Raw genomic sequence first — 25,360 nt, 5'->3', positions numbered from 1 at the left:
AATGCAAAGCCCACAGCATGACTCAGTTATACTGCTGCTCCAGATTGTAGCAGAATTCTTGATGGTTCAGCACCATTCAAACATTTAAAATTAAAATACATTTCATCTGAGTTACTTGTGCCACCGCTTCCTAATGAGCTTATGATTACAGTCTCTGGTTTCAAGTCTTCTTCAATACGGCATGATGTTTGTTTTGTAAATTATTACTTTTAGAGAAGAATAGAGCATAAAGCAGGCTGTGCTTTAGGGTGAGGCTGCCTTGTGATTGACAGGTGATTCTCAATGAATCCATCCAGTGCAACACACAGGGCTCATGAAACTCAGATCAAACTGTAAAACTAGGCAGTGTTGATGAAATATGGACTCTCTTACTATATTGCCTATTTTTCACCTCAGATGTTTTCAGAAACATATTTCAGTGACTGTTTAGATATAATACAAGAAACTCTGTGGCCGGGCATGCAGCCATTATTTCCTGCTAAACAGACGACTCAAGACCATGCACCGCCCAACTCGCAGCGTGTCACCCACCAGCTCCACCCTCTCATCGGTTCTGTACATGTTCTGGTTGCAAAAATCCATGATGGCAACCTCCATAATGCCAAACTTCAAAACACTAGTCCACAAATAACTGGGTGACGTCACGGTGGCTGCACACTTGGTTTATACAGCAGACTTTAATTGACACAGTAATCAAACAGGTATTTGCTGACGTCCAGAGAAGAAGTCTGGACAAATCTCAGTGCCTTCTATGGAACATAATGAACTCATGACCTGGCAGCATTTTATACAGGATCATTGGACTCTGCATTTTATGTATGATTTTTACTTCAGCACTGGTTGCACTTCACGCTTAATTTACTGTTTTATGCATGCAAAAATGAGTACAACAGTCCAAATAGCAAGATGGAACCACAGACTGTATATTAAATAGGATTTCTTCCTATTTAATGTACAATCTATAATCTATCTGACAATAACAATTGACGCCAAGTCCTACGCTATGAATTGATCAGCTGTTTATAACTGTCAGTTGTCTGTCAATGTAAAGTTATTCTGAAAACAAAAGGCCACTGCTCTGAAAATACACACTGTAAAGTTGGAGTTAAGTGACTGCTACAACTGTTACAGACATGCACGGCTTTTCCAAGATTATACATGATTTCTTACAACTGATAAACAGATACTTATTCAGTGAAAATTCAGCATAAAAAGGTCGACACTGCGGCTGCAGCGTTGATGTCAGAGAAGAGAGTATTTCAACTTGACATGTTTCCTTGATCTCTGATGACATCGTGGTTATTTTATGATTTATTTCAGTAAATATATTCCCATTTCTCCTTTAAATAGTGACAATGTGTAAAGATCTTTAAAAAAGCAGTTTCGAGGCTCCTTTGAGTAAAGCTTGGTTTCATGTGTGATGGTACGGACAGAAACAGACAAATAAGTTGTACCAAAGTCACCTCTGCTCTCGGTCTCTTTTCCACACGGTAAAACAAACTATTAGCTGGGCTCCAACAACATCACCCATCAATCACCACGACAATGAACAGCCACTGAGCTAAATCGCTCACCACAAATGACCTCACAGTCTGCCACCGTGCTCCCATCCCATGACTTGTCCCTTTTATCCTGTGAACCTGCGCACGGCTGACTGCCAAAAGCCAGCTTTGTTTACTGATGAAATTGAAAGTCGGGCCCCCGGCCCCTGAGGTCAGAGGCTGTGAATGTATTTGCTCAAGGGTAAAGTGGAATTGTAAACAAAGAATAAAACACATGCAGCAGACCTCAGCACTTTAATACCTTTTTTTTTAGCTGGTCAAATATGTCCCAAAGCAGGTTTAGCAAACAAGCTAATAAATAAATGTCATATTCTGTTCAGTTGCTCCCACTACAGTATATACAGTGAGTGCACATGTATTAAGTGCAGATGGGTGTCAGTAATAAGAAAAGCAGGATTACATGAGGATGTCAAGAGGCTGGATGCGGCCTAAATCATTCTTTTCAACCCTGTAATGTAGCCGTCTTTGCTGTTGTTCTAAGCTTACTGTAGCTCTCAGTGTATTTGCTGACCAGCGAGCAGCTTCAGTCACAAATATTCCCTTTAATCTTCTTAGTCTAACAGCTTGACTCAGATATCTTTTCTCTTCTGGTGTGCCTGAAGAGTATCAAATCTGCTAGTGATAGATGGGGAAGGATTTAACCAGAACAGATAGCTCATGTGACAAAACAAAAGCAAAACAAAGTCTAATCTGCCGTGATGGATACAGTTTTTCAAATGTGCAGTGAATGATGGAGAGACTTAAAATGTGCACGGGCGTTCCCTTTGTCAGTTCAGGATTGAAGGATTGACACTTGAACATTTTAAGCAGGGACATATTGTGCATAGATGTCTACTTACAGTTGATTAATCATGACTTTTAATGGTGTGGCAGAGCAATTTGACTGATTTACATCAAGCATGAACTCAGTGTGATGCTTGAACTTTATTTGCCCCTTTGCAATAGTCATAATAATTTTGCATACTCATTAAAACTTATTTAACTTGTTTTATTTGCACAGTCACAGTAGTGTCAGTGAAGCGTTCATTCAGGATGTTTTAATTTCTGCCGGTCTTTAATACTGTACCCAGTGATGAAAGTCAAATCCCATTTAAAAAAAATATCTTTTTTGACACCAAAAACACTGAGGGATATTCTTGGCTGCAGAATGAGATTGTGACTGGGATGAGTGGGCGGCTTGACACATTAAAATGGCGTTTCCCTTTAAACCGATGCTTCACAATATTATTTTTTTGAACATGTCTCATGGAAGTTCAGAGGAGCTCTTGGAACAAAAAAGAAGAAATGAGCAAAGTGTCTCAGATCACGGATGACTGCTTGACTGCCTTCACACAGAATTAAAAACATGAGACGACTTCAGTGGAACTAAATCAGTCCTTGTCTATTGTTCCATGAAATTTTCCAAAAGCTTCAATGCCACGCACACTGTAAAAATATACAGTTTGTTTTAATTCAATAAAGTTAGCGCTTGATATTTTAAGCTGACTTAATTTGAAAGGACAAGTTGGGGTAATTTTGTAATAATTCAAAACAAATTAACTTTTTCATCAAATAAACTGTAAATTAATTCAGCTGTACTTGAGAAAAAAAAATGGTGAAGTTGAAGGGTGCACACTGAAGAGTGCAGATCTCCAGAAGGCAACCGAAAAAGAATATTTCGATGTAGCTCTTTTGTAATCACCAACATTGTGATTAGTCACTGTGATGAAATTAAATATTTTTGGTTGTAGTAATGTTATGTTTTGGATGAGTCTCATTCAGCTTTCTGCTTTAGTGATGACAGTCTACTTTTGTGATTATAACAACTTGAAATTACACCCCGTTCCCTTGACCTGCCGTTCTTGAGTAAAAGCCCGTTGATTAGGTTTCTCGGTATTATGCGTTTAATGTCATAACTTCCACTTCTTTTCCAGATTTTTTTCCCCTGCAGTTGAGATGCCATTTCCTCTTGGTGACTTAGAATGAAGTCTAATGCAAGACAAAATCACTACTAATCACCACCCATGCAAGACAGTCACACACTACGGTTACTATAAAAACTGCTTTTTCCAGGTTGTTAAGGAGCACAAAGCAAATAATTGAGCTGGAAAATTAGAAACTTTTAAGTTGACTTACCTGTCACATTTAGTCGCATTCATGCAAACTGTTGATTTGAAAGCAGTATCCTAGTAGACATCCTTGTGAATTTTTTTCATAATTTGCCCAGGAATTCATGTGTTATGGTCACAATGCCTTTTGTGAGATCTCAGTGACATTTGACCACCAAAATCTCATCACTTCATTCCTGAGTTGAAGTGTATGTTTACATCAAATTTGAATTAAAAAAAAAAAAGTTTTTCAAAAAATTGTGAATCACAAAAAGATAATAAGATCAGGATATTAAGCTGAACCAGTGACTGTTCAGGCACACAGATGATCATTACAACATTACAAATTTGATTCCTTTCACATTTTCTCAGTTTTTCTCAGTCACTTCTTTATTTCACACAAAGAACTTCCAGCTGCAGCCGCTGTAGTTGGAGCTACTTTGTTCCAGCACTGAAGCAAAGACAATATATTATGAAGCTGCTCCCAGTGAAATTAACAAACTTTAAGAATTCACTACCAACCTTCATATGACACAGAATGTTTTTTTCTTCTTCAAACTATAAAAGGAAGAGTCTTGGGAGAGTTTTAATCTCACACAATGCAGGCTAGGATGTTTATTTAGGAAGATTTGGCACTTTTCACATGGATGTCCAGTCAGTGTTTATGGTAAATATAGTCAGTTTAAGCAATACATTTCTCAGTGCTGCTATATTGACCAAGAAAACAGAGTTCTTCTGCTTGCAGAGCTTTGCAGCACTGCCTACATGTACCAGGATGCACTGCATATGAGCCTTTGATGTCCACACCCATGTTGCATTTTATCACCACCCCAGCGTATAGCTGTTACTTTGTTGGCCAGAACATAGCATTCAGTGACAAAAATATTCATCCAGCATGTCCAAGAAATCCAAGGAAGTCTGTAGTTTTAACACAAATGACATCACTGTGACCTCACTGGGTCCAGGAAGAAGTCTGCATTAGTATGCAAGTCACATACTAAAGAATTTATTGCTTCAATTGAACTAATTTACCATTAGCATTGACTGGACATCCACATGAAAAGTGCCAAAGTTTCTCTTTAATTTAATGAGTTGATTGAATTCCCTGCTGTACATTCATTCAACTCATCATTTTAAGTTAAAAGACTTAAAGTTAGAAAAACTAGGGCAGGCCGGTACAGCCTAAAATTTATATGATGGTATAATTTAAAACATGGACAGTACAGTTTATATCACAGTATATTTATAATTTCAATCTAAATTCTTCTGCAGGAGGAAACCACTGATATGACAGCAGTACTTTTAACCGTATCACCAGGACATGCCTCACAAGCACTACTAGTATTACTAGCAGTTACTGTTGTCACTGTCACTGATTATTGTTTTCTGCTCGTTGTCGGAGTTTTTAAATCTGAACCATGTCCATATGTCAGTTGCACCTTATTATCATTTTGCTTTTTAGTCAAGTGAAGGGAGGGCTCTACCACAGTATTATGCTTTAGACAAAATTCAAACTGTAGTGCAAATTTATATTGGTGTACAGTCTATACCATAGGAAGAGTTCACGTTAATAAGTTCTGAAGTGCTTAAAAATAGTTTAATGAACTTGAATAAATAAAACTTGAAACTATATAGAAAAGATGAGCTGATTTCACTAAATCCCTGAATGTTTTTTTTTTACAGTGTAATGTAAATCTGCTGTTTGGATGTAAATCAAGCATAGGATTATTTGCAGAGGAGAGGTCAGGGGCATCTGAGTTTGCAGCAGGGATGACACACTGTGATGTGGTCATTTTAAAGCTCACGCTCTGGTCAGGGGTGCAGGATGACTGATACGCACATTCCTCTCAGGTCCCTGCAACTGCACATCCTCTAGCTGACTGTGGGGTTCACGCGAATGAGAGCGGGATTCTATTTGCTATTTGTATTCCTCCTGAGGCTATCTGTCAAAGTCACTGCTTTTTTTCCCCCTCTGCACTTCCAGGAGGCTTGTGACTGAATTTCAATGCTGCGTTAATTATCCAATTTGTTTAAAGCAGTGGCTGTTGAGAGGACCAAGGAAAAAGCCTCCTGACTCGTGTTTCAAAAACGTCCATGAGATCTTTTCCAGCAGTCTCCCAAACTTGCCAAGGTCACCTTTGAAATTACGGTGTAATGAATGCACTTGGCTGTGAAGGACTGATGTTCAGCGCTGCACCACACGATATTTTGATTAACATAAAATTGCAATGCTGCCTCTTCCTAACGCTTCGGACTGGTGATCATCGCAGTAGTTTATTACAGCCAGCTGACATTACTATGGTAACACATGCAGTGCAAAACTGCCGCAAGGCCATTTGTTGTTGTAAGAATGGCCTATTTGTTAAAATAGTGACTTTTATGAGAATATTTGATTATTTTTTGTCATTGGTGTTAGATGAGGAACATCTCCTTCATTGACACCGTTCTCATTCAGAGTTTGAAGTAGACTGTTTACACCAGCACACTTAGAACAAACTCTTTGATATTATCAGGGAAATTAAAATGATAAAATCTTCACGTTGTGATGGATTGTTCCCTTCTTCCTCTCCAGGTGTCGGACAGGTGCGACTATGTTTTCGTGAACGGCAAGGAGACGAAGGGCAAAGTGAAGATGATGGTGAACTTCACATACAGCTACCTGAGCGCTCAGCTCGAACTGAACGTGTGGATGCCTCGACTCCCCCTCCAGATTGAGGTGTCAGACACGGAGCTGAGCCAGATCAAAAGCTGGAGGGTGCCCATACTGACCTCGAAAAGGTGGGACGCACAAACAAAGTATTTGTATAGCGTGGTTTCATTTGGTTTCTAGATGGGATTTCAAGAAGTGTCCTTTAGTCCAGTGGTTCTCAATCTTTTTGAGTCGTGACCCCTCAGAATAATCAGATTGTTCGCAATTGCCTGCAACCCCAACAAAAAGTTAATATTTCAGAAAGTCAGGGTGCCTTGTGTTTCTCAGTTGGTGGAGGTGCTGCTGGTCTCCAGGGATAACGCTTTATAACAACCATCATAAGTAAATGGTAAATGGATAGTTAATTAAACTTTAGTTATCGCATGGCTTTGTTAAATACTCAACTCTGATTGGTCAATTACAGCATTCTAAGATCTGTTATTTCTGTGTAGCAGATTGTTGTTTGTGTCAAATTATTATTATTATTATTATTTTGTAAGTAACCATATACAAAGCAGGATAACTTACAGTGAGCAGGTCATTACTGTGTAATAAACCCCAAGTTTTATTATCATTAAGTTGCACCTGATGATTATAATACCTCATGTGCTTACATATAACTTACGTTCATTACGCACATGAACTGATATTAGTAATGTACTGATTTTAATGCAAAGCATGGATCTTCTGTCCCTACCCCATTTTGTTTCCTAAACCTATGCAAATCCTTCATGTGCCTGTATTTTAAAAGTAAGAGCCCTGCACATGCAAAACTGATGCTAGAGGTGTACCTACAGGGTCATAGTTTGAAGCGTAGGGACACTGACCAAGTTGCTGTACAGTATTTGACAAACTGGTAATGGTACAGTCCATGTATTATAAACAACCATTCCCCAGTTTAAAATATGGCCCTCATATCCCATCATGCCTGCTGAGTGATTTGTTAAGTTTGCTATTTTATGTTACAAAATGCAAATGCTATTTTTTGTTAATGTTTGTGCCTCTTCATGCTGTTTTATGTTTATGCTGTTACATTTCTTGAGGCCAGCTGCATTTTGCATATATTTTATGCTGCTTGCCACAGTATTTTATTTTATTTTGCACAACCATCTGGCGACCCCTGGAAATTATCTCATGACCCCCTTGGGAGTCCCAGCTCCCAGGTTGAGAACCACTGCTTTAGCCCACACAAATCCAAATCATATCTCTCCAAGGGTTTAAAGGGGTTTTGATTCCATTACATAATGTACTGCAATAACACGATGTGATCCAATCAAGCAAAGAGACAGGGCTGAGTGATTGGAGTTGGTTAAAGCATTCACTGTGTGACAGGTGTGACATGCATGTTTTTTTTTTGTGCTCCTGTTCCAGAGCCGGCTGGAACAGCGAAGAAGACGACAGGAAGGGGAAGGGCTGCATGCTGCAGTTTCAGCATGCCATTGTTCGGGTGCTGACTCACTTTGTGGCAGAGCAGGTGGACCCTCGGGATCCGAAGGCCTACTTCCTGGGCTCAGATTGGCAGGTGGATGTCACGAGGCTGGTTCGATACTTCATGAAGGTGGAGGACCCTCGGGTGGCGAGGCTGCAGGCTGGGAGGGTGCTGTCAGGGCGAGACCTCGGGACCACCAGCATCCAGGTAATAAAGTGAACTACAGCTTGAAATGACCTGAGCAGCTTGTGACCAATGTCAAAGCAAAAGCAGCTGATCAGATCCTGTACTGGATGAGGTACTTCCAATTTTTGTCTACTCAAAGAGTAAACAAAAGCTGGATTTAAAGGGTAACTTCGGCATTTTTCCACGTGGATCCTATTATCCCATGTTTTTCTGTCTAATCAGGAGAACGACTTTTGAAACTGGTCCAGTATTGAGCAAGACTGCTGCAGCTGTCAGACACGAAACGAGCTGCAATGTAATCATTAGGGGCAACTGGGCACTGCCAAGTATGTCCTCTAAAAGTGCTTATTTTGCCATTGGCAGGCTCAGATTGTTATTCTAAGTGTCCGAGAGCATTATGGATAGGAGACCTTTTTGTCGAAGAGTAGGATCCTTCTTCTTGAACCAGAGACAGATGATTCATTCATCTCACCAAAGCCACCAGACTCCATTACAGAAAGTAGATCTCTGAAGGACATTTCTACCATCTTATGTCTGTTGTGTGCAGTATGAAGGTGGCACTGAACTAAAAACCCACATGATTGTATAAAGGAGATTACTACATGGGCTCAGGGACACGACAACACAGTTTGTCACTGCTTCTATAAATGTGAGTTAGGACTCGGGCATACATACTCAAGATGGACTGAGTACACATTTCAAATTGTTTTAGGAAATCATGGACATTGCGTCCTTTGGCTAAAGAGGAGAAGTTTAAAAGTTGGCATCTGTGATTGTCTGGAGGTCTGTGAAGGCACCATTGACGCTGAGAGGCACAAACAAGTTCTGGAGCGATATGTGCTGCCATCCAGACAACGTCTTTTTCAGAGACGTCCCTGCTTATTTCAGCGAGATGATGCCAAGACACGTTCTGCATGTGTTACAACAGCGTGGCTGGACAGACCAGGACAGTTGAGCACCTGAAGTTGTATATCAGGCAATAATGCGAAAGAATTAGTAACTAGCCTTTTTTGAAAATGTAAGGAGTAGAAAGTAAAGATATTTTAAATGTAGGGGGTACAAGTACTTGAAAATGCTAACAAAGGATTTGTACTAAATAAGCACTTTTTGTTATCCTTATTAATCACTTAGACACAAACACATGGGACATAGAGTCCAGGTTACCCTCTAGGTTTGACTGGTGAGCTGAACTTGTCTTGATAAGAAGATACAGTCTGAAGCACTCTAACTAACTTTCTGTATCTGATATTGTTTTGTCACAGGTATTTTCTCCATTGTCTGATGCAATCTTGGCAAAGACAACTATCAAAGTCGTGGATGACAAAGTGACCATCACAGAACTGGGGGTCCAGTTGATTACTGGCCTCTCCATGAGTTTACAGCTCAGTCCTGGAAGCAATAGAGCCATCCTGGCCACCACATCCGCACAGGAAGTTCTACAGGGCCCCAAACAGGTAACAGTATTGATTCACTACTTACTCGTTACAAAATTTTCGAGCAATTGTCCCCAAATGAGGTTTAAAACATTTTTGATATTCCATACAGTTTTGCTACAGCTAGCCATCAAATTTTGTGTGAACATATCACATTTGGTCAGTAGTTGGCGCTCTGTCTGTATGTGTACACTGTGCCATATGTGTGTATGACTGTCCTTTGTATATCTCAAGAACTGTTTATCTGATTGACTTCACATTTGGCAGGGGTATTGTTGAGCACGGAAGAGGGCGCCTTGTCGAGTGTGAAGTTGATTTGGATGAGCAGTTCTCGAGAACAGTAGAGGCAGCACTTCCGAACGGGCACTGCACTAGTACATTTAAATAGTTCAAAGAATAACCATAGATTAAAAGCACAATTACATTCTCTTTTTTACTCTTTCAGGAAGCTTTGGTCAGTGCCTGGGTGCAGTTCAGCGATGGCAACCAGACGCCTCTTGACATTTATGATCCTGCTTACTACAGAGTGACGGTGACCTCTCTAGATGAGGGGGTGGTGTCAGTGCAGGGCACGCCTCCAACTGTGGTGGCAGAAGGTGAAGGTGAGGGCGTCCTGGTCCGAGTAGAGATGTCCATCTGCGAGGCTTGCCAGAAGTCCAAACGCAAAAGCACTGTGGCTGTGGGCAATGGCAGCCTCAAGGTCAAGTTCCAAGTGAACAGCCGGCGCCAGGGTGGCAACACCAGCAGCATCGACAGTAGCACTGTGAGCACCAAGGACAATGGCAGCGACTACGGGAATGACGGCGAGGAGGTTGACAGTGTGAGGAAGCAAAGGAGGCCGTCCCAGGATCCTCCACCACGTGGCTCGACCTCAGATAGAGAGGAGAGCGCCATGCAGAAGATCACAACCACGATCAAATCTACGGAACGAACCTTCATCACCAGCGGCAGCCTTGGAGGAGTCGGTAAAAACAGCAATTCAGGAAACTCCGGCAGTCCCACCAGCGGGGTGAATACCAGCATGATGAGCAGCCCCAGTGACAGCAGCAAAACATACGGCTCAGACAACATGATAGTGGAGGATATGAGCAGCTTTACTAGCACTGTGAAGGCCCCTGGAAACCTGGTCAACTATAACAACTTCCCCACAAAGGTGGAGGTACCAGGCGAGGAGACGGAGGTGGAAGCTGGTGGTGAGGAAATGTTGGCCAATAGGCCGCTCACAGACTTGGAGATCGGCATGTACGCTCTGCTGGGCGTCTTCTGCCTGGCGATCCTGGTTTTCCTGGTTAACTGTATCTCATATGTTGTTAAGTTCAGGCACAAGAAGCCTCCCTCTCACGGCCAGGAGCCCACAGGGCACCGGCACGACTGGGTGTGGCTTGGCACTGACGCCGAGCTGGTGATGAGCGTGCCGGGCAGTCCTGTCCAGCAAGACTCGCAGACTACAACCACCGTCATAGACATCGGGCCTGATAAGACTGCCTCTCTGTCCAGACGACCCAGCTGCCTGGCCTCTGTCACAGACTCTCCCATCAGCTGCGTGGGCTCCCTCAGGAGCAAACCTATGCACACCGAGTCCCTCCACTCCCCCACCAGCAAGAGAAAGAGGGTCCAATTCACCACATTCTCCACTCTGGAGCGCCAACATTCACCACATGTCCCGCCCAGGGAGAACGGCCATGGCATCCACTGGGTTGGGAAAGAGGACAGCTGTGAGGAGGAACCCCAAGTGCCCATCACAGAGACTGGGGAAGCGTTATAATACAGAACCAGATCAGACCTCACATGTACAGTAGATGTGGCTTTGATCACCTCAATGCCTTTGTTAACTCCAACAACTGTCTAGAATATGTGATTTTGGAACTGCCCCCCTCTACATTTCATTACCTATCAAGGCCTTTTACATGTACATGTACTGTATATTATTGTTAATACCAGAGTGTGGATGCGTGTGGTGACGTTTCAGATGGTTGACCAGATGGACTCTTATTCACACAATGTTTAAAGCCACCAAATGTTAATGCTGCATGTGGATTATCTCTACTTCTCTAAAGTTTTACACTCACATGCTGGTATATACAGTACAAAGACACACTGAAGAAGTATCCCAAAAAAGAAATACATTATATTAAAAATTATGAGTTAAAATACAGAACTCAGACTGGGTTTCACCAAAAATGTGGCTTTGATTTAAAATAATCCCAATGGTTGTTTTCTATTATGTAATATCCAAGACCTTTTTGTTTGTAAATTTAAGTTGATCTTATTTTCATTAGTTTTTTTTTTTCATTAAAACACTATGTTCTTGAATGCTGCCTTTCACTTGATTTTCTGTGATAAGAACCTATCAGTTTTTTAAAGAGGTATGACGGCCACAGGTCTTAGATCAGTACTGGTTTTCCTGTGTTCCTGCCTCTGCTTTTTCCTTGCAAATTCTCCCTGATTGTTTGCCCCTCCTCCTTCATTGGGAGGATCGCCTTCACCTGTTCCAAGCCTTTAAAAGCTTGGAGGATCCAAGATGGTTCCTCTCTCTCCCTCTGGAGGGCTGGTGCCTTTCAGGCTTTCAGCCTTGGTTTCCTTCTACACATGATTTATGTTAGCACACACATTCACAGCACCCAACACCCTCACCACACCACTGACTGCTTACTTATCCATTAGTTTCCTTATGCTGATTTATCTTTAATAAATTAATCCTTTATTTAAAAGCTGTTATTCTGTGGCTCTCCCTTCTTTGTTATGCTCTTCAATGAGCTGGGCACAAGAAGTCGGGGTTCGCTCGATTTTTAACCTGAAATGCTAACATTTTGGATAAGTCTGACAGTGTAAATGGGTTGGGAGGCCCACAGTGACAGCTTTCCTTATAGTTAACTTAAGCAGGTAGGGTTTGGGATTTTAATTCTCTATTGTCTTCAGCTGCATATAAGCTGTGCATCCAGGTGAAACTGTGAGTTTGGAGTTATGCAGTATACAATTTTGGGGATGACTGTAGTTGGGTAGCTGTGCTATTTGTGCTGTCTGGCTGGAGCATTCATTGTGTCCCCCAGATAGGCTGCAGCAGCATTCATCTCACATGGAGAGGTTGCTGATTTTTTATTTTCATTGCCGTTTGTTGTTTTTGTGTGTTGACTCAGGAGCATCATGAAGTATTGGCTGGGACAAATATATATATGAACATGATCTCTGGTAAGAGAATGCAGGTCAGCTATTGCTGTTTGGGAATATGTTAGGCTGCATTCACACTCAGTTCTGATTTATTTCTCAAATCAGATTTTTTTTGTTTAGCTGTTCACAGTAGACTTCATAAATTGATGAAGTAGTTGTGGCTTTTTTGGAGCAATGGCTGCCACTTCTGTATAGAGGTTACATGAATGGCTTCTCAGAAGTAAAGTTTATACAAAATTTCAGGAAGAGCCTCTGCAAGACACTTCAGGAGTCAGTGACATAAAAGTTGCATTAATTCCAATATTAATGTTCACACTGAGGACATGTATCTGGTTTAGGAAGAAATATGAAAGTGGCCAAAATCAGAACTGAAAAGATCAGATTCTATGTGATTTGTGCTGTTAACACTCTTATGGAAAAAAACAAAAACAAAACAGATCTGAGTTGCATCAAAAAGATCAGATTTGGCCACTTTCGCCTGCAGTTTGAATGTTGTCAGAGAAAATATCTTCAAGTGTTGAAGCTATGGAAGAAGTGGAAAAGTGGAGATATGAGTCAATATCTTCATGAGGCTGTATCCCATAGCTAACTGAGCTAACTAATGGCAGCTAAGACACAGTTCAAGAGAACCACTGCTATATCACGTCCCATTTATCCTCATTTACACCAAGTTCATACTGCAGTATTTGTGCAACACCCTGCACATTCAACACATCAATATATCTTAAGATGCTGTAGAAATAAGTCATGATTTTTTTTGTTAGACCTTGGAGAAGTCTGTCTATATTTTATCTAACGCTTTATTTGACAGTGCAATGGCATAGTGCAAAAGTTCTGAAAGAACTTTCACATTTTTCTAACCAGCCGTTGCCTCAGCATGTTGCCAAAATCAACCTTACTAACGGCAAATTACTATAACCTTTTGTGCCCTTCTGCCCTTTAGACAAATTGAGTAGTGCTGGAAACTTGAATGTGTGCAACCCAACCATTGCACTACATTAAAAATGAATGTGGCGGTGGCATACAGACTGGAAACAGAGGAAATATTGGAACTGTTTTTAGCAAGAGCAGATTAGCTGTTCCTGCACTGCACAACCGAGATTTAATGGCACTTTCAGAATTTAAAAGTTAAGTATGACAAACAGCTATTTTTGCCTCAACAGAGGGACTGATAATTTGCACCTATCACACATTTCCAGACACTGGTAGAGTCTGAGGGGCAGTCAGGGAATAAAAAGGGCACCGGCATGCAGAAAGCTTTGATGCATTTATGGTGAAATAATTCCAAACACTAGCTGTTTTATTTTGACACCAATTTAAATTTAAAGATTGTAATTTCAGTATTTTTTAACGTGGACCCTATTTTCCCATGTTTTTGTGTCTAAGTGGCTGATGGGGATGACAATTTTTGAAAGTGGTCCAGTACTGAGGGAGACCGCTGCAGCAGTCAGACAAAAAACTGAGCTGCAACATAATTCCTCCAGGCAATTGCGCACTATCTAAATATGTCCGCTAAAAGTGCCTGCTTTTTCTGCCACTGACAGGCGTGTCTGACAACATTAAAGGGATCCCTACAGAGTTAGACCTTTTTGTGGAAGAGCTTTTGTTTAATCAGAAACAGACACTATATCACTCTGTTCAAAGCTACCAGACTCCACTGACAAAAGCAGTAATTGTACCTCTTTGGTTTATCTCTGCCTCAATCAGTTTGGCATTTTTGTTGTTTAAGTTGTATGTTGTGTGACTTTTGCTGATTTAAAGTGTTAAAAACTGATGGAGGCAGCTGGAGACCAGGGTACGGTAAGGTAATTTATTTTTCAAAGTGTCATGCACAAAAAAGGTGCCCAGCCCTCATGGGCTTATAAGACACTACAAACAACAAAACAAGGCAAATCAGGAGCAAACATCAAAATACAAAGAGAGTGAAAGAAACAAAGGTACACTTCCTACATGACAAACAATCTTAAATCAAATACTGAAGACTCAGACCTGCTTCTTAGAATTGCATCCACATACCTTGAGCCTGTCTAAAGCACAGGGAGATAAAATGACTGCTTTTGTCAGTGGTTTGGTTGCTTTGAACCAATATTGAGGCTGTTTCTGGTTAAAGAAAAGGGATGGATGGAGGGATGGATTATAACGCTTTATAATACCAACAATCTCAAGTTATCATAAAGACATTTCTGTTTTAATTAATGTCAAGGTGTTATAACAAAGAATCTCAAACAATAACTACTGGATGAATGACACTTAACAGTCATATCATGATTACTACAGTGTAATGACAGTCTTATGCACACCCCTTCAAATTAAGTGTTAACAAAAGGTCTATATCCCTTCCATAATGTTGTCAGACACTAAGAATAAAAATCTGAACCTGACAGTAGTCTCCATTAATCACTTTAAACATTAGAAAGTCAAGTCCAGGTGAAAAATACTGAAATTACCCTTTAATTACTACTAATAAAACCACTGCACCAGATTTTCTCCACTATAGAGGGCACCTTCTCATGTTTTATCTGCCTCGGGAGCATCCAAGAGGCGCTTTTGCAGCATTGTATTCGAACATGGGTTTCATTCACATCACTGACAAGTCAAAAACAACCAGTGGCGCTGTTAGTCTCATTTATTATTTAGAATGAATAAACAGAGAATCCATATTTCTGTATTTATACTAAACCATAAATAACAGTTCATCATCAATTTAAAATACATAAAATATATTAATAAGACAACCATTTCTACTGTAGTTCTTTGGTGTAAAGTGCTCTGCAGCATAGATAAAACATGTTTTTTTTAACCTTTTGTAGCCTGATTTCTTGGGAATAAAGACACCTATGGTAATTATATCTATATAAAGTAAACACAGCGGTGTCATGCCCTTTTCTCCGTTGCTGAAGTTCCTGAGAAAGTAACCAGAGTGGAGGCTGATTGCCGTGACCTTACGTTCAGAGCAGAGTGTCAATCAGCTGCTGGTAGGTTTCCCTCTCCTGTTTCAGGCCATGATGCTCCTCCACGTACAGTTTTCCATTCCTCACCACCCTCTCTCTCAGCTCCTGATCGGACACCAGCCTCTGAGATTGGTGCACAAATTCCTGGCAAAGATGAAGGCGAAACCTGAGTCATTTACTGCCAAATGCCACTTAAAGCTCGCCATTGAAGTTGCCTGAAGATATGTTTTTTTTTTTTAAGCATGAAAGCTAATCCAAGGCAAGAGAACAGAACTCAGATAAAAGGCAGTGCAGTGATTAGTAAATACTTCAAACATGTCCCTGTATTGCCAAATGATTGAGATATTTGTGGCTCCAGTTCCAAACAAGGCTGTCCAATAGACCTTTTCAGAAGAAAGGAGAAAACAAACAACGTGACAGATACACTTAAACGACACTACCACAACAGCTGTCACAGGGACATGGGGAGGGGAAGATGAGGATAAAAATGATGGTGCCGTCGCTGAGCACTGACTGAGATGTATTGTTCCCACAGAGCATCCTGAATCCTAGTTGCTCATCTGCTGGCCCAGCAGACAGATGAAAGTCTCCAACAAAATGAAGAGAAAGTGCCTTAAAGGAACAGCTCGGACTTTTTGAGGTCTTGTTTGGAGAAACAGCAGGAGTACCAGTGGAGGAAGCTAACCAATGTCCTGCTGTGGACAGGGTCAGCAGCAAAATGCATTTTAGCCATGTAAAATTATCAATGTCAGTTTAAGTGTACATTATATTTAGAATATTTGCTTTACTTTGCTGTCAGACAACCTTTTTTGATGGGAAACCGTCAACTAGACTCCTTTGTTCACCTCACAGAACACAGGAGTTGCTGGTCTATCACTGTCTTGATCGGTTAGTTTGTTTGTGATTGTGTGAATTTAGATTAGCGTTCAATCCAGGAAAATGTGATTCCCGGGAATACCCCTCCAAACCATTTCTCTAAGTACAATAAGAGGAAAATAGGAAAAACATGTAGAACATATGGGAATATATTTAGAAAATATGTAGTTGTACTTTACTTTCTGTGGTTGGCAGTTAGCACAGTAACTAATGCAAATGATTTCTGCCACCAGATTTGCATGGAAATACTGCAAAAGATTGAACAACGAAGATGCAAAATGTGCGTTCAGTCAATGAGGGATCAAATGAGCCGGACCAACTTTAAACAAGCCGTCTGCAGCAACAATTGGAATCTCAGAAACAAATGACAAAATTCCAAGCGAAAGCCCAAAACGTGCAAGAAAACTGAATGAATATTTTATCCAAAACACTGCTGGTTGCTGGCAAAGGTGGCAGAATATGATGATTTTACATTCAATGGTAGTCTATGGAGAAAGTCACCAACGTAACACAATAAAACCAATTGTCAAATGGATGTAGGGATGGCTTCATACCACCTGTTGATGTCCGATACAGATATGGTCTTCAGGGTTGCCAGGTGGAAAGCATTAGGCATGTTGTGTGAGTGCATGTGATGTTTCCCATGTCTGACAGTGTGTACATGCTGATCAGGAATCAGTTTGTTAGGATTAGCAACAGCAACACTTCAATAGTAGCCCAGTTTCGTGGGAAAACAGCAGACCTGGCAACCCTGAACGTCTTTCTCCCTCTCTTAAATAACCAAGCTGTTAATAATACATTTGTATGGATGCACTGTGCTTATCATAACCACGTATGAAAACATCAAGCTCAAACTGTGAGAAAAAATCCTACACGAAGGAAGAACTACACAGCCCACAACAGGACAGTTATGCAATACTGCCTCTTCTTTTGATAATTGTTTTTGTCCACACACAGGACTTTAAGAAGCATTTTAATTGGTCAGCACCATTCACACATTAAAAACGAAATTAAATTCACACATTTTGTTTTGATTTTTTCGTCCTTGATCTTAAAATAACTCCACACAGCTGACATGATGACCCAGGTCTCACTCACGTTTAAGCTACTCTTCATGTGACACATTTCTCTTTGCAGCAAGTCACTCAAAGTTCTGTTAATTGTTCAGGCTAATGGATCGCATCAAATTAAACTTTTTCTGCCCAAATATCCAATCCAGTGGTTTTGTCCAGTATCAGACAGATGCCATTACTGATTATAGGCTTGGCTCCATCCTTATTTATTTATAGCCAAAGCTATAAAATTGCTCATTTATGGCCTCAGTTCAGTTTAGTCTTTACTGTCTGAAATTTTGCTTGGAGCTTTGCAAAACTTTTGTTGTTAAATAACTAAAACAAAAAAAAAAAAAAGAAAAGGAAGGTATTGTGACAAGTACCTCATACAATCCCCACGTCAAAAAATCCTGAACTATCCCTTTAAAGTGTTCCTTTCATGTCAGCCCCCATGTACTGCAGTCGGCAGCCAATGGGCACACAAAGTTTTAGCCACTTCCAGTCAGCAGGCCAATTCACTATACTTCACTTCACTCAAGTGATGTGATTATGTCTGGAGAGGCTCTTGGTAGGAAACAGCTCTTCTGTATGGCTGTATGAGAGCTACAAATCCTCAGCAACAGGATTAAAGCTCAACTTATGAGCAGCACGCTTATAATCACTTCACTGTTAGTGCAAATTATAGAGCCAGGAAGAGAGTGCCATTTTTCTCTTTTAAGCTTTCAAGTGCTCATGTGTTTGTTTCTTTTGACACATTTCTTGATACCTATCCTCCCTCATGTAATTACTTTGAAGGCTTAAAGAAGCAGAAACACTGTCAATCAAAAATAAGAGAGGATTTTTTAAAGCATGAAAAAAAAAATCAGTGTGATCCGCTGCGAGAAAAGTTTTGGCTGAAAGACCAGCGCTCGCTGCCCATCAGTCCTGGCTGAGGTCACGGTTTATCCAGCCCAAGTTGTTGCTACCATCTGTGAGAGCTTCTTCCTGGCAGCTGAGCTGAGCACACGTGACCAGCACCCCCCGGAGAGGACTTATCTCTGCTGCTACAACAACATCACGCTACAGCATGGTGTCTTGACCTATGCTGTTCTCCTTTTGCCTCAAACCTCATTAAATATCAGACTGAATAGTTCTCGTGGGAGCTCCCCACTTTCCAGCATCCCGCTCTGTGTTGCATCACTGCGTGGTAATGTGGTATCTTTGCTCCGTCCCTGAAGGGTGCGCTTTTTGATTCTAATCTAAGTACCTGAGGAGACATCAGCTCCTTTTGTTATGTTTTATCTGCTTAGATTGGACTAATGATGAGAATTTCAAGTACAAAGTTTTACAAAATGATGTAAAGTTTTCCTACTGAGACTTTTTAAGATAAATCTCTGCCAGCGAGGGGACATACACATCTTTAGTCATCCTGAGACAGTGCTTCAATACTACTTATCAGCAGTAAGTACTTTTGCAGTCATTTGAGGTGAGAGTAGCTGTACACACACAATATCCCATCGGTACTCCATCAACACACGCACTATTAAAGCTTAAAGGGTAATTGCAGTATTTTTAAACCGGGGCACTATTTTTACCCATGTTATTGGGGTACTTTGGTGTTTTGAAGGGTTAGTTCAGGTCTGAACTAATGCGTTAAAACACCACAGTTACACAATAAAACAAACTAGTAGAGTGCAGATCTCCACCAGGCAAGAGACAGTGAAACACCCTCTGCAAAGATTTGAATAAGGAGTTTTGTATAGTATTGTAAAAGTTTTCTTACATAGATTTATATGTTCACCTAACTGCATAAACATAAAGGTCCTGCGCTTAAGATTTAGGGAATGTATTGGCAGAATATGATAGTGGTATATAATATTCATATATGAATGTTTTCATAATTGTATAATCAACTGAAAATAAAAATCGTGCTGCAGCCACTGGAGTTCCTCCCAGATGCTTGAGAGGGGAAATGAGATTACTTGTTTGCCACTGTTATTTATTAAGAACATTTTGTTTTCTATTTAGAGTAGTGATTAGCAAAGTTTGGGCTACAGCACACTGGGATTCTTAAGTTTGGGAATGGCTGTTTAAGGACATTACAAGCAACCAGGCAGTTTTACAACAACATAATAAATATTTTAAAAAATTCATTTTTGGAGAAACTCACAAAAACTGAAATTCAGAATAACACTTGATGTTGCTTATTCAGAGGTCAAAGCCTGCATGTTCCAGTGGAAACTGGATCTTGAGGAGGTTAATGTGTTGGCATAAGGCTGATTGGATCACCACCAGTAACCGAGTTTAATTCTAACAAGTAGCCACTGTCATGTTCAATTTCTTGTGTTTATAACAAACCAAATTTAAACAAAATCGGTTCAAAATTAAGTGAATTACAGTTGATTTTATAGTGCAGTTCACATTGCATTTGTTTATTAGCTGACCTCAAATACTCCAGTATGTTGACCGCACGGTTGCACACAGGCAGCACACAGCAGCAGCCATGGAGGTACAGTCAAGATGAGGGCGAAGATAAGAAATGCAGGGATTCATTCATCTTGCATCATGGCTAACTTTAGTGGATCATAACATGTAAGATATTAAATCTATTTGTAAATGCTCAGATGAAACAAAACCTTTCTATGGAGTTTTTGAACCACGACAAAGACCAAAATGTGGCCTGCAAGGGACCAGGCAAGTCTTGTTTTTAGCCTAGCAGTTGTTGATGACTTGCAGCCGGTTCAGAGGAGGGAGTCAGCAGTTATTATTTTGTGACAGTTTGACCTTTGATTTTTTAATTGTTATTATTAGTACTAATTTTTTTTGTTAGGGGTGCCGGCAAGATCTCTCTCTCTCTCTCTCTCTCTCTCTCTCTCTCTCTTTAAGATCAGTTTAGTTTATTTTTTTCAAGTTTAAAGCAAATTGCACAAGGGATGACACAATTAAAAACAACCCGAACACAAAATGTCAGTGCAAAAAAACAGAATGAATATATTAAAAAGGAAATTAGTGAAAAACAAAGGCAAATCTGCACCCCAAAATCCCAATCCAAAAATCAGTTTGCAGTCATTACAGCTTGTGCTGGCTGAGTTGATCCACTGGACCAGTTCCAAAAATGTTGTACCTATTAGTCAGAAATATATGATAATAGGGCCCAGGTTAGAAAATACTGGCATTGCCCTTTCACATAGCTGAACACAGTTCGTGACTTGGTCAGTATTTGACCTGGTCAGTGTTTGACCTGGTCATGTGGTGACCTGGTCAGTGTTTGTCCTTATATACCTGAGGAGTTGAGTACAGCAGTCCAGTGAGCTCATGCTGCACTATGGCTGCATTTCCTGGGATGTCCCTGGCCAGCACGGGTACCCCGAGATCCATGGCCTGTTGGAGCGGAGAGATAAACACTGTTAAAGCTGCTGAGATTTACAATGCCAAAAAAGAGAAAAGTTACCCACTCGTTCTATTATTCTTGTGGAAAAAAGATCACCTAAGCACCTTGGAAGTTGTACAGCTCGGCTATTCTGCTCTTCCGTGCCTTTAGTTCGCTTACAGAATTAACAATCTGTATCAGCTAATACCTTCAGCAGGTTGTTGAGTGAAACATGCTAAGAGACTAATCAGACCTTAAGCCTACTGTGGATTGTCTTAATCGACTGTGTTTAAAAGAGATTAAGTGGATTTGCAGGTTTTGCTCACTCAGGAATGGGAAGATTGGAGTCGAGCAATTAATTTGGGTAATTGTCCCTGAAGTGGTCAGATAACATTGTAGCTGAGCGAGAAACAGCGAGATAAGGGCTCCTGTAAATATTCACACCGTTCAAATTTTTCAAGGGCTTTGGATGGGAAATTCTCTGTATACACACTAAACAAAACAATAAGCACTTTTGCTTTTGTTCTCAGACTTCTTCTGAGCACACAAAAGGATTATTTCTCTCAAATTTTGTTTGTTAAAGTCCATTTTCATGAACACTTCTTTGCCATAATCCAACCATTTGAACAGGTGTGGCATACAGAGATGCTGATTAAACGGCATGATTATTGGTTTTGCCTCACTTGATGAGTTGTCTGAGAGGTTTAACCTGCCAAAGACCCACTTCTTTAGGTATCTGCAAGCTGCTAGACATTATGTATGGTGCCAGATCACCTGCTACCCACAAATGTCTGCTCATAACCCTACTGACAGCTTCCTCTCGCTCCAACCACTCACAAAAGGGTCATTATTCCATTTACAATCTTGCATCGGAGCTAAAATGCACTCCTTTAAATAAGATCAAAATAGCTTGGGAACAGGACATGGGCCTGATGCCATCCTTAAAAAGATGCACTCTGTTTTTGTGACGTCCTTTGCTCTTCTTTCAATGAAGAAATACTCTCCAGTTCTGACAGAACTGAGGCCATCACAGCATCTAACCTCTTCAGGAGCTGCCATTGTTTGTTTGAGACGAGTCGCTTCAATTGACGCTTGCCACACCTAAAACCACACCTGTAGCTGCCAGTAGTCCCTCCGAAGACACTGACTGGCTGCACCACATTTGGTGACGACACAAGCTTACAACTGAAAGCCTGGCGAGATGGATTCTCACATGATCCTGTGAATCCAGCTACCTCGCGAGGTAAATATCCAAAAAGGATGGATAGGATGTGTCCAGAGCTTAGTCCTAATTGTGACAAATGCAAAAGCCCCAATGTCTCACTGATGCATGTGTTCTGGCTGCGTCCCAGCATTGTAAAGTTAAAATAAAGAAGGTGTTTCAGACCCCATCCCAGACTCTGAACCATGCCATTAAAACCAACCTTCTCACAGTTGTTTGGCATTACTGATGAGGAGGGGTTACCAAAAGTGTGATTCTTTGTTCTTTGCAGTCTTACTCAGACAGAAGGGTGCTGCCCTACTGACACTCTCTGAATGGCTTCAGGACTTTATGTCTTGTCTAAAATCAGAGAAAATTTGACGCTCAGTTCGCAGGTCGGAGGAAAATTTCTACAGGGTCTGGGGATCACCTGATGTTATGGTTGAGCTGTAGCTGGTCGTGTTTCTGCCTTTGACCTCCAACATCTCCAGGCATCCTCTAACCATCTACTATGTTCAATTTTTAGTTCATTTATTTTATTTGATCTTATTCTATTTTATTTTTCACTGTCACAAGCTGCCAGCTGGAAATGGGTGGGGGATGGGGGATAGTAGGAAGGCGGGATAGATCACAGGTTGAGCTATAATACTATTGTTACTGCTATTTACCCTTTTTCAGAATTGTGTTTGTCTTAAAAAACAGCTAAATTACTTTTAAAAAAGAGATTACTGCACTTCCATGATACTGGAAGTCAGTCAGAGGTCAATCTTTGTAATGATGTCATACTAAATACTATGTGATATATAATGAGTTAGTATTAGTTAGTAAAATAATGAGAAACTTTTCATAATAGTTTCATATTAAATGATGAGAAAGTCCAAAGTCACTTTTCACAGTCCTCTCAGTCTGCAGTGTAAACCACAGAATTGTAGAATAACACAAGGCTTCAGGATTTAAGAGAGTTTATATTGAGGCTGCAGGGCAGATTATTTTTGAGGGACGAAAGTGAGGGGACACGGCAGCCGTGGCAGTCATGGCCACCATTAAATTCCTGTTCTGGTGGCCATTCCAAGGCACATCTGTGGAAGGTGGATGGGTAAACTTTGTGTGCGCACAGAGAAAAACATTAAAACTCATTAAAAATGGGAGCAAAATGAAACAGTTCCATTTATATTATGCTGACTGTACTTTGATATAAATCAAATTCGTCGTTACCAAAATATTATTCTGCACCACAATGCACGAGGTAAAAAAAGACACAATTGTGTTTAGCAGCAGCTGAATTGTTACTCAGTTACCCACGAGGCCTGGAGATATTTACCTCCAAGATGGCTGCTGACATGCCCTCTGAGATGGAGCTGTTGACCATGGCAAAGCACCTTTTCATGGCTGCGTGAAGCTCCTGTTGGCTCCTCTCCTGGGCCAAGAAGACCCCCGCTGTTCTGCAGAAGCAGTGGCAGAGCTCAGTTCTGTGTGACTCAGGGCTCACGCAGGCGTGAATGATGCTAAAGGGCAGTGACAAACTCAGGGCAGGACACACGGCTGCGCTATGTGTGACATGCACACAGGGTCCAGGTAAAAGTCCTAACCAGAGAGGGCAGATTCTTGCCGCAAACATTTCGTGTAGTGGTGAAGGCCCTTGGCGAAAAACTGAAAGATCAGCCAAGACTTGAGAGTGGGAGGACAGATTTAAAAAAACCCACAGTATCTTGGTGCTCCCCTCAGATTTCCATTCTGTTTGTATTATATCAAGATAAACATAAGCTACATTTGCAGAGATATTTTCTTGTGCCACATGGGATGAACAGAAGGATAAACAGTCTTTCTTACAAGAGCAAAGTATTGGCAATTAGACTGTCAGATCTCAAGTTTTCTTTCATGAGATATGAGTAGCTGATGAAGAAAAAAAAAAAGAAAAGACTTACCTTTGAGCAACAGCTTCCACTTCAGCAGTGAGTACAGGATCAATCTAAAAGAGATAGACACATCACAAAGACAAGCAAAACCTGTTTTCTCACTGTTAAAACCTGTGTTTTCATCAAGGATGCCAGCAATGACTTAATCGGGAGGATAAAATAAACAATGACACAATTAATAATTTCTATCATGAGCAAATCATTCTCTGAAAATCCTGTATTTTCAGAGATTGGGGTCAGGGTAGGGTGGGTGGCCAATCTGATTAATTGCAATGTGGGATTTGCGTGCATTAGCCAGCCCACAGTAAAAGTCAAAGCATAGCAATTTAGGTCAAAGATGCTGCCAAGCAAGCTGCTACTTTTTTTTCTTCTATTTTATAGCTCATGGTATTTCTAAATGGAAATCTGCTGTAAACACGTGTGCATTAAAATCAAAGAATCCAAACTGAGAAGTGTTTTGTATCCTGGTGTAATCTGGGATTTAGCAGACATTGTAAAACCAGCAGGGGATAGATCACGATAAAGGCTGTATTAACAAACACAAATGATTTAAGCACTCCACTGATTCTGTTCTGTTCCTCTGTGAATCCACAGAAATCCTACAGGACAGACGTGACCAGAAGGAACACGATATGTTTTAGTTCTTTCAAGTGAATCTGTCACCTTTTCTCTTTTGTGATAATGACATTGGTTTTTTGTCCTTTGCCTCATATTTTCTTTTCTCATTACATTTTTAAAATAAGCTTTAGATTTATTCCATTCAGTAATAATACAGGATATGCTGCATGCTGTTGTACTTGACAAAGCCCAGCTGTAGAGGAGTGAGATGTGTCATCGCTAACAAACTGACCTGAATTTTGCACCTAATGACTGTTCAGCCAGAGTGCTTATTACTTGAATGGAGTAGCTGAGGATGTATAATACGTCATGACATGACATCTTTGTATGGTGTTTTTCAGTCAGATGCAACCTTCTACAATTGGTTTAAAATTCTGCAGCCAGGCTTTTAATGGACTTTAACAAAAGGATCACACCTGCTCTGGCTCCTTTTTATTATTCACTTTTACAGCACACACTGGATTGGCCCTAGAGTACATAATAGCTCTTTTATAATCAGGGTTCCCACTTTTCTAGGTCTTTTCCAGGACATTTTCAGTGATAATCTAAATGGTACACAGACATGGATCACTAATATGTTCTTCTCTGTGGAGTCTTATTTAAAAGTTATGTAGTCTATGGCAACAATTTATCAATGAAATCATCTCTACATGATTAGAAATTATGTCAAATTGATCATAAGAATAATGCCAACACTACTTAATAACAATATCTCCTCTTCCTCTCCACCCTTAATATATTTTATCATTATTATAATTACTACAGAAAATTAAAACCTCAATCCCTTCTTTTTAAAATGTTTTTGCTGTCCATCTTGATCAGGACTGTGGCAGAAGATATACT

General features: G+C 40.5%; 2 protein-coding genes across 2 annotated transcripts in view; one reads left to right on the top strand and one right to left on the bottom strand.

Moving 5' to 3' along the window:
- LOC146319835 (transmembrane protein 132D) overlaps positions 1 to 11,915 on the top strand; it is a 50,979-nt gene extending 39,064 nt beyond the window's left edge. The window contains exons 6-9 of the mRNA XM_084727904.1: positions 6,222 to 6,427; positions 7,710 to 7,974; positions 9,216 to 9,407; positions 9,832 to 11,915. Coding sequence (XP_084584030.1) covers positions 6,222 to 6,427; positions 7,710 to 7,974; positions 9,216 to 9,407; positions 9,832 to 11,151 — 1,983 coding nt within the window. The 3' untranslated portion in view covers positions 11,152 to 11,915. The remainder of the gene's footprint in view (positions 1 to 6,221; positions 6,428 to 7,709; positions 7,975 to 9,215; positions 9,408 to 9,831) is intronic.
- Positions 11,916 to 15,162: 3,247 nt separating this feature from the next.
- glt1d1 (glycosyltransferase 1 domain containing 1) overlaps positions 15,163 to 25,360 on the bottom strand; it is a 30,701-nt gene continuing 20,503 nt past the window's right edge. The window contains exons 9-12 of the mRNA XM_084727903.1: positions 23,909 to 23,952; positions 23,305 to 23,425; positions 20,695 to 20,793; positions 15,163 to 15,649 (exon numbers count right to left, since the gene is read on the bottom strand). Coding sequence (XP_084584029.1) covers positions 15,503 to 15,649; positions 20,695 to 20,793; positions 23,305 to 23,425; positions 23,909 to 23,952 — 411 coding nt within the window. The 3' untranslated portion in view covers positions 15,163 to 15,502. The remainder of the gene's footprint in view (positions 15,650 to 20,694; positions 20,794 to 23,304; positions 23,426 to 23,908; positions 23,953 to 25,360) is intronic.

Source organism: Lutjanus erythropterus, chromosome 10 (genome assembly GCF_056507025.1).
Source record: "Lutjanus erythropterus isolate fLutEry1 chromosome 10, fLutEry1.hap2, whole genome shotgun sequence".
NCBI classification, from domain to species: domain Eukaryota; kingdom Metazoa; phylum Chordata; class Actinopteri; order Lutjaniformes; family Lutjanidae; genus Lutjanus; species Lutjanus erythropterus.
The sequence above is the reverse complement of the archived record's forward strand: the minus strand, read 5'-3'. Positions and strand labels throughout refer to the sequence as shown.